The 10,482-nt window shown below is 37.0% G+C and overlaps 1 protein-coding gene across 1 annotated transcript; it reads left to right on the top strand.

Moving 5' to 3' along the window:
• The first annotated feature begins 3,358 nt into the window (after positions 1-3,358).
• LOC128651552 (histone H2A, sperm-like) lies at positions 3,359-3,775 on the top strand. Its single transcript, XM_053704574.1, has one exon. The coding sequence runs from the start codon at positions 3,359-3,361 to the stop codon at positions 3,773-3,775; it is 417 nt and encodes a 138-aa protein (XP_053560549.1).
• The last annotated feature ends 6,707 nt before the right edge of the window (positions 3,776-10,482 follow it).

Raw genomic sequence — 10,482 nt, forward strand, 5'->3', positions numbered from 1 at the left:
GCATTTATTTAGGGACCTTAAACACCTCTTGCTTTGTGTAACAACTGTGCTTTGTCTCACACTCCCTAGAGATTCCACAAAGTAAAATCTGTAACTTAAGTTTTCCAAAAGGATACAAGTTGCCTAAACTAGCTTTTTGATTTGCTTTTTGGCCTCTCTCGGAGCCATGAGTCAAAGCACAGTTTTATACTCAAAAGCAAAACGTGTTTAATGTACTTTTACGTAAAGGGACACTGAACCCCACTTTTTTCTTTCATGATTCAGATAGAGCATGCAAATTTAAGAAACTTTCTAATTTACTCCTATTATCAATTTTGCTTCGTTCTCTTGGTATCTTTATTTAAAAAGCAGGAATGTGATGCATAGGAGCCGGCCCATTTTTGGTTGAGAACCTGGGTTATGCTTGCTTATTGGTGGGTAAATTTAAGCCTCCAATAAGCAAGCGCTATCCATGGTGCTGAACCTAAATTGGCCTGGCTGCTAACATTTACATTGCTGCTTTTAAAATAAAGATAGCAAGAGAATGAAGAAAAATTGATAATAGGAGTAAATGAGAAAGTGGCTTAAAATTTCATTCTCTATCTGAATCATGAAAGAAAAAAATGTGGGTTCAGTGTCCCTTTAAAGGGATAGGAAATTAAAAATTAAACTTGCATGATTCAGATAGAGCATATCATTTTAAGACACTTTTAAATTCACTTCTATTTTCAAATGTGCTTCGTTCTCTTAGTAGCCTTTAGTGAAAACTAATACGCACATATCATACACCAGTGGGAGCTGCTGCTAATTGGTGCCTGCACACATTTGTCTCTTGTGATTGGCTAACTAGATGTGTTCAGCTAGCTGCCAGTAGTGCAATACTGTTGCTTCAGCAATGGATAACAAAAGAATGAAGCAAATTTAATAGAAGTAAATTGGAAAGTTGTTTAAAATTGTATGTTCTATCTGAATCATAACAGAACATTTTTAGGTTTACTATCCCTTTAAGCATTTTATATTACAACTTGAGAAGTGCTTCATGTCCCTTTGAGAAACTACAGCCTGCAGTTGTATTTGGAACACAAAGAGTTAATTTCTACATACTATTATGGGATACATGGGGTGTGCACACAATAACAGGTGCTTTTAATTCAATTACCAATCATCTATAAAAGATTAAGGATCTATTACTAACAGTGTATTCTGGTTTTTGTTGTTAAGCAGCTTGTCAGGTAAGTAGTACTATTGGGGTCTAGATTTATTTTGTTTATGTGGCTTCATAAGTAAATGATACATTTTATGTCTAAATTGATACAATACTATCGCATGTTCTCTGGGTGAATTTAAAATGCCTTTTTTGGAAGTGTTCCCTTATGTTCTATATGAGATTTATTCATAAAAGTCACGAGCAGTACTCTTCAATACCAGAATAATGTACAGAGCCCTACATCTATTTTAGTCAGTATAGTGCTCTTAAAAGGAGTTAGTGGAGGTAATATGCTAACTGTATTTGGGAGGGGTATACCTACTAGCATAGTGCTTACATTAAGCTCCTGGTGAGACTTGTGTAGCTATAAAATGGGGTCCACATTGACCCCAGTATAGCATTGTGTTGAGTGCTCTTGCCTAGGCCTCAGAAAATAGCTAGTGAGTAATTATAAGTCAACACCATAATTTTTGTTCTTTAAAAAGAGAGAATACCTTTATTACCCATTCCCCAGTTTTGCATAACCAACACGGTTATAGAAATGCACTTTTTTTTTTTTTTTTTTTTACCTCTAAATACATTGTATCTCTGCTTCTGCAGAATGCCTCCTTATTTCAGTTCTTTTGACAGACTTGCATTTTAGCCAATCAGTGCTCACTTCAGGGTAACTTCATGTGCATGAGCTCCATGTTATCTAAATGAAACACATGAACTAATGCCCTCTAGTGGTCAAAATGCATTCAGATTAGAGGAAGTCTTCAAGGTCTAAGAAATTAGCATATGAACCTCCTAGGTTTAGCTTTCAACTAAAAATACCATGAGAACAAAGCCGAACTGGTGATTAAAGTAAAATGGAAAGTTGTTTAAAATTACGTACCCTAGTTAAATCATTAGATTATTTTTTTTGAATTTTTTTTTGACTGTCCCTTTAAGTCTTGTGTATGAAATTAGCTGAAAATGTATCTTGGGCTGAACAGATGTGACAAGAAACTGCAGCATTTGTGTTGTACTTACTGCTAGTGTTCACTGGCTGAGAACTACCTCAGAGGGACATGCTTGCTTATTCAGCAAAATAAGTGCTGTTGGGTTTGTTTTCATCATGGAAAGAAAAAAAAAGTAATCTTAAAATGCATTTCTTTAGAAGAGCATTGCATTGAATCTGGTTCAACTTAATGTAAGATACAGATTAATTAAATAAAATTATTTCCATGAGAGCATACTGAAGTAGGCCCAAGGGTGTGCTTATGTCTTGAGCACCATTTGTAAAACCTTTTTACAAATCTAATTTAAATACTGCTGCCATGTAGACTCACTCAGGCTCTTGTAGAAAGGGCTACCAAGTTACATTCTGATAGAATGATTGTGTAACTATTCCACACAGGCTTCGGTAAGGTGAAGGGACATCTTCAGTTAAAGGGATACTAAACCCAAATTTTCTTTCATGATTCAGATGAGAGAATGCAACTTTCTAATTTACTCATGTTTCAACTTCTCCATTCTTTTGCTATCTATTTGAAAAAGCAGCAATTTAAGCTTAGGAGCCGGCCCATTTTTGGTTCAGCACCATGGATAGCACTTGCTGATTGGTGGCTACATTTAGCCACCAAGCACAACCCAGGTGCTTGAACCAAAAATGGGCCTGCTCTTAAGCTAAGCTTACATTACTGCTTTTCAAATATAGATCGCAAGAGAACTTGAAACGGGGTAAATTAGAGCATGCTATTAAGCAAATGTCTGTCTGAATCATAAAAGAAAAAAATTGGGTTTAGTATCCCTTTTAAGCATTTGAGATTTGTGCTATGCTAATATGCTTAAATGTTCTCTTATGTGGTAAAATAGTATGGAAAGTTTTTGCTTTCAGGTGTTCTCCTAATCTAGAAAAGCACTGAATTTATATAAATTGTATTAGTAGATACTATGTATACATGTGCTCAACCTAATATAGAATAAACATAGCACAAAACAAATCTGACTTGGCCTTTTTTGCTGCTATTCCATTTCTGGCAGTAACTTCAGGTGATCAGCAAGTAATTAAATGTTATCCTACTGCTATTTACTAAATGCTACAGCTCTAAAATCACATGAAATTAATGACATTAGCTAAATAATAAGGTTAGATATAATCTTATGTTCTCTAAATCTATACTTTGTTCCCTTACCCAGTGTTTAAACATGTCTGGTCGTGGAAAGAAGGTCACCAAGCCTGCAGCTGGCAAGACATCCAAATCCGCTAAGGCAGGTCTCCAGTTCCCAGTCGGCCGAATCCACAGGTTCCTGAAGAAGGGAAACTATGCAGAGCGGATTGGGTCTGGATCTGCTATCTACATGGCAGCTACTCTGGAATATCTCTGCGCAGAGGTCTTAGAGCTGGCAGGAAATGCTGCCAGAGACAACAAGAAATCCAGGATTTTACCCAGACACATCCAGCTGGCAGTCAGGAATGATGAGGAACTGGCTAAGCTATTTGATGGCATCACTATTGCTGATGGGGGTGTCTTGCCAAACATCCATGCCCAGCTTCTACCAAAGAAAACCTTTAAAGGCTCCTCATCACAAGAACCTAAAGCTGCTGAATCTCAGGCTTTTTAATTGGACCAAAAAACACACTTTAGGGGATTTTTCTCTTTTAGGGAATATTCTTTTATCAGTGTAACTTGTACTTTGCATTTGTTTTTAATGTTTGTAAATAAAGTTTATATTTTGATAACATTCCTTAAGGATTTCAGCAGATGGCTGGTGTTTTCTGCTCATTCATTTGGTTGAATGTCTGAGTTGCTTCTTGAATGGTTTTAGTTTACTGTCAATTTAAAAGAATTTTGCAGTAAGTGTCGCCCTTTTAAATAAGGAATTTCTCTTGCACTCCCCCAAAGTCCTGATTTTTTTAATAGGAGCTCACAATATCACACTTATCACTTTATCAAGAGAATTTACAGAAAAATCCAGATCTTACTGTTAGGATCTTTTCATAGTGGGATTGATTCTAGTGAAAGACCATAACGGCACAGGCAGCTGCCTACTTTAGCATTCTGATCCACAAAGATCTGCGTACACCTCTCTATTCTACAAGGTGTTTGCTGTTTTTCTGAATAGTGTAGAAACAAGTGTGTTCCAATGACTCTGCAACATCCCAGCCCAAAAAGCTGTGCTGTCACCAGAGTCAGGCAGTTAACCCCAGTCCGGAATGGGTTAAAAAAACATAGGGGGATTACAAACAAATAATACAACACATAGATACCCAGCACTCGCCAGCTAGCACTGGGGTTAACTGCCTGTGACTCTAGAGACAGCACAGCTTTTTGGGAGTGCTATTTAAGCACCCAGGGCTAGGATGTTGCAGAGTCATTGGATATGTTTGTGGTCTGGTCTTGGAGTGCAGTCTCCTTCCATGTCTTGTATTTCTCTGGGTGATTACATATACCTGTGCACCCCTCCCTTGTTCTCAGTTTGTTTGGCTTTGTAAGCGTGCATTGTGTAGCTGTGTTAGGGACTCAGACAGTGGTGAGGACCTTGACAAAGTGCCTGAGTTTCCCATGTGGCCAGATGTGTTTTTAAATCTTAGCTGTGAGCTAGCTGAGTGCTGGATATCTGATATATATATTTACACCATCTAATTTTACTAAGAGGGTAATCTAATTACTATAGAAATTACAGGTTAATAAATCCACCTGGTGCTACCCGCTCATAAAGTAATAACTAGAAAAGGAGATATGGGTGCAACTATTTCTAAAAGGACAGCATGATTATAGGTGGTGTTTTGGCCCATACACAGGCCTTTTTTCAAACCAGCATCTTGCTTAAACTAGTTTGATAAAGTCATTTGTACACGTCGCCTACAAATTCTTTTTGTCTTTTTGTTTGCCTGCCTGCCTGGTACTTGTCTAGGATCTGTTTTCAGGTAGCCTCACATGGAGATGAGATGTTATCAGCTCTTCTTGGGACATATTTGGTCCATTTCCTTATGATTGGTCTGTATGCCCATGTGTAGAATTTGTAATCTATATATAAAATGTGTTTTTTTTTTTTTTTTTTTAAGAAATGGTTGCATCCATACCATCTTTTCTGTGTCTCCCCCCCCCCCCTTTTTTTTTTTTTTTTTTTTTTTTTTTTTTTTGTGGGGAGAAACTCCATTGAATATAACTTTACAGTGATCAATGCTTTAAGAACAAAGGAAACCATGTTTGTGTTCATATAAATATGTTCAGAATTTCCAGATTTACATTCTTAAAGATTAGTGCTACAATGTAGCGAATGACAACTTATTCTTCTCTGGGAGGCTGTCCCTCTGAGGATTGTAACACCCACTTTCACATAACCAATCAGGCTGACAGTCTTCCCCACTGAAATTCTGACTCGGTTAACTATGTAACATCATGTATGTGCACTGTGATTGCATATGGAATGAGGAAGCACCGAAGGGCAGAGTCAGTTAATTTGTGGTGATGCTGGTGTCGAATCTTACCTGTATCAGCCCCCACACCTTGATAAACAAGTGACCCCTAATTTTCAAGGGAGAAGCTGTTCTTTTAAATGAGGTCACTCCCCCCCCAGGATGCAGGAAATCATTGTGAAAAAAAAATAGATATATTTTTTTTTTTGGTGGGATATTAAAATATTTCATGCCCCTTCAATTTAGGAAGCTCAAAAAGCCTTATAACAGAAGGCAAGTGACTTTTTTTCTTCTTTAAAAAGGAGAGGCTGTTTTTTTCACATGAGGTCACATGCACAGGTGGTTATCAGTTTTAGAGTACTCTCTATTGTGCTGAACAATATATAGAGGGGAAAACAAGACCCATTATTTGAAAGCAGCAATTCTGCTCTCACAAATAAGACTTTTTATTGGGTGTTAGGATGGGTGTAATGGTCATAAGACATTTGATCATAGCCATATGGTCACAAGGACTTATGATTATAAGGACATTTGGTAGAACATATGGTCATAGTTTGTTCTTGTACCAACCCATATTCTGTCCCAACTGGAATTCATCCGGACAGTCCAGGTTTTCAATGATGTGCCCGGGTTTCAGGCTGCTTGAAACCCAGAGCCATGTTTGAAAATCCGAAATGGCTCCCCTATAAAACAGCTATAAGACTGGCAGTGCTGCAGCTGTTATAAGGTGAAACGAGGCTGATTTGGCATGTGTTCCTTGTGCCGGCACACACCAAGTGGATTCCAGCCCTGTTGCCTTCCATCACTGCTTTGCTTTCCTCCGCAGCATCGCTGGGAGGAAGTGATACTATTACATTACTTTCTCCCAGTGCAGCCGCAAGGAAGAGAGTAGAGCAGGATCGACAATATATGATGATTTAGGGTTAGTATTGGGTACAAATTTCAAGTGACCACATTCAACGTGCTTGATAAGGTTAAGGCATCAGGAACTCCAAGTTTTAAAAGTAAAAAATCTTTGTTACGCAAAGTAAAAAATCCAAAATAAGGATACAGCACAAACAACACTTAGTGTACACAGCTGATGCATTTCACGCCCAAGCTGCGTTTCCTCAGAGCTGATTTTTCACTAGACACACATGACTATTTAGCAGTTAGGAGTTGTTGTTAACAGCCAATCACATTGTTCAGCATATTTTTCAAATTTGTCAATAATTCCTACAAATACTCTCTACCTGCTAATAACAAAATTTACAAGAAAAAACTATATACATATAATTCATACATAATAAAAGCATATATATCTCATGCACATACAAAAAAACTTTAAAACTAAAAAGTGGATTCATGACTCAGTTCTTTCTAATGCCAAATAATATAATGCTTATCTTATTAGCATAAGTATACATAGTATAGCTGAGCGTATCTGTGTAACCTCGGGTAACATTATCTTACAAGATTTATATATATATAAAAAAGTAGATCTGGTTGTTTCTTAATAACAAGCATAACTCTATTACACGTATAAAACTATGAATGAAAGAGTCATACATCATTTTACCATTGTGCAACCAACACCTACAATTTTACTGCTTCACCTCCACAGTGACCCATCCTGGATTAACAATAAGTATCCTATAGATATTAGAACCCTTTGTAAAGTTATTTTATAGCACTCCGTGCTTATGTTTAACGTGTCTATTGGCACTGTTCTTTCTTTTTCCAATTATTTATATACAAATTGTTTATATACATACAAATAGTTGTGTGTTTCATCACACAAACACAGCAGCAACAAAATCATACCTAAGTATGGTCTATAAACCGCTTTATATCACTGATCTTGTTCATACCATACGGTTGTCCTGTTTTTAAGGTATATATCCAAAAGACTTCCCGTTTACTTAGTGTAGCAAATTTGTCTCCACCTCTAAGATCAAGGGAAACACATTCATTACCCTGGAGGCTGAACGAATCCAATTTTGAGCCATGTGTAGCAAAATGTTTTGCTACCGGTGTTCTCGGTATTTCAGTTTCCAGGGATAGAAGATGCTCCCTAATCCTGTCCTTCAAAAATCTAGAGGTTAACCCTACATATTGCATTTTGAAAACATTGCATGTTACTAGATACTCATCAAAGGTAGAGTTGCAGTTTATGTAATTTTGTATCTTATACTCTTTCTTTGTTTGTGTGGATACAAAAGTATCCCCAGTATTTACATAATTGCAGCTTTTACAAGGTTTATACCCACATCTATGGAACCCTTGCTTAACTGAAAGCCAAGTTCTTGCACTTTCCCCCAAAAAAAATTTCTGACAATGTCACTTATGGTTTCATGAGACAAAGTTACACCTTTTAGAAACATCCTTAAGATCTATATCTACGTATTTCTCCAAACTGTCTGCTAAAAGTTGCAACAAAGTTAACACCTCCTTTCGTAAAAACTTTATTTCTGTTTATAGCCTATTTTAGTAAATAATCTCTATCCATACCAGGAACCTTGGTTGATAAATCCTTCAATGTAGTTAAATCATAAACTCTATCATAAAGCCTCTCAGTTAGGGAATTTGCATGTTCCCAATATTTCTCTATTGTAGTACAGTTTCTCCCCGCCTTATATATTGTCCTTTTGGTATTTCTATTTTTAAATGATAAGGATGAGACGAGTCTGCTCTAAGAATCGTGTTTCCTGAGATGTCCTTCCTGTATACCTCTGAGACAACCAAATCATCTTCATGGCTCAATCTGACATCTAAATATGGAATACACTCCTTTGAGGAACTGAATGTAAATTTCAAATTTCCTTCATTATTATTCAGATGTCGTACAAAGTCCTCAAGATTATTGGTGTCACCCTTCCAAAAAAGGAGCAAATCATTGATATACCTCGTATTAAATGTTATATTCTTTCTATACATGTTATCAAATCCAAAGACAGCTCCTTCCTCAAAGTCTGCCAAATAAAGGTTAGCATATGATGGGGCAAATTTTGCCCCCATCGCCGTGCCCCTTCTTTGAATAAAAAATTCCCCATTAAACACAAAATAATTGTGATTAAGCAAAAAAGTAATTGCTTCAATAATAAATTCAATTAGATCTTTTGCATAGTTGGAATATTTACAAAGCATTCTACTCACAGCTGAAATCCCCAATTCATGCGGTATGCATGAATATAGGGATACAATATCAGTAGATGTTTTGTGTCTCTCAAGAAACCAGGGAGTGACTGGACCATCGGCTGTAACTGTGCATCCACCCATTCTCCTAATCTCTCTCCAAGGGACCCAATGGCAGAAATAATTTGGCGCCCCGGAGGGTTAAACACTTATATACTTTAGGTAAATATTTAAATACTGGTACTCTTGGATATTTAACAAATATATATTCATTCATTTTATTTGTTAATACTGAACGCTCAACAGCATTGTCCAGCATATGCTTTAATTTACCCAAAAATGTATTCGTAGGATTAAATGTCAATTTTTTATATGTAGCACTATCTCCAAGTTGTCTATAGGATTCATCTAAATACTGTTCTTTATTTAAGATGACTATCGATCCACCCTTATCAGAATCAAGGATCACCAGATCCGGATTTTTCTTTATTTTATTGAGGGCGTCTACCTTTCTTTTCGTTAATTTACCCCTGTATTTATATTTCTTGGATACATTATTTGACAATGTGATTGGCTGTTAACAACAACTCCTAACTGCTAAATAGTCATGTGTGTCTAGTGAAAAATCAGCTCTGAGGAAACGCTGCTTGGGCGTGAAACGCGTCAGCTGTGTACACTAAGTGTTGTGTGTGCTGTGCCCTTATTTTGGATTTTTTAACTTTTGCATAACAATAAAGATTTTTTACTTTTAAAACTTGGAGTTCCTGATGCCTTAACCTTATCAAGCATGTTGAATGCTGTCACTTGAAATTTGTATCTTGTTAAATGGAGGTCGAGGGGGAACCTTGACAGCTAGAATGCAAGGTTAAAGCCGGTTGGACACGACCGACGTGAGTAGAGGATGTACGCAGCAGTATCTACATGCTATAGTGTGCACATATGGTGAACGGAGAACACTCACAACATTCACGGCATAGGAATCTTCAAATGAAGAGAGTGAGCGGTTCTGGTATGTGGTGATACGGGCGGTAAGTCATTTACTTTCCCTCTACAATTGTGACTTTATGTTGGATACACTGTTACTACAGAAGGCTTCATTTGATTATACAGGAGAAAGTACAAAGGGTGTTAAAACCGGTTGTTTTGCTCAACACGTCCCCTTCTTAAGATTTTATTTTTGCTGTACAAATATTGACTTTATCTTGCTAAAGACTTGCTAGTATTAGGGTTCCTCCGGACAAAAAGGTGGCAATTCTAATGGTAAGGTGAGGCCATTTTAAGAGTCATTCTTACCGACGTTAGCACTATTGTGCCATGTTACTGCACTTTAGGGAATCTAGTCCCTAGTGCTTTCATTAGAAATATTGTCTTTATGCTCCTCTATGTATGGACAAGATGCCACTGGGTTCTTCTGTGAACCTAAGCTGCCCATTCAAATGGTTCTGGAGGAGTGCTTAGTAAACCCATTGATGTCAGGAAGAAGCCAGAGGTAAGTTCAGAACAGCTTTTCTCAGTGAATCAATGACTCAAACATGTTTTTCTTCTCTGATGCCTTAAATATAAAATGGAGCCTTTACGCTCATAATTATGCTGCTAGAAATAGGAAAATAAACTTTATTATTGCTTTGTAGATCAATAAGGAGTTACAGTTGATTGTTATAGTTGTCCAGAAAATTATGCTGCCTGAGTGCATACAGTATACGACCCACTCTTAATTCCCACTGCAATAAGTCCCATCGCCATATAAAAAATGTGAACCGGCTCCTTTTGAATATTTATCAAGGGAAACAAGTAT

This window comes from Bombina bombina, chromosome 3, assembly GCF_027579735.1.
Source record: "Bombina bombina isolate aBomBom1 chromosome 3, aBomBom1.pri, whole genome shotgun sequence".
Classification (NCBI taxonomy): Eukaryota; Metazoa; Chordata; class Amphibia; order Anura; family Bombinatoridae; genus Bombina; species Bombina bombina.

What these genes read in the sequence shown, in the direction of transcription:
- LOC128651552 (XM_053704574.1), top strand. Translation starts at nt 3,359, where the DNA reads ATGTCTGGTCGTGGAAAGAAGGTCACCAAGCCTGCAGCTGGCAAGACA.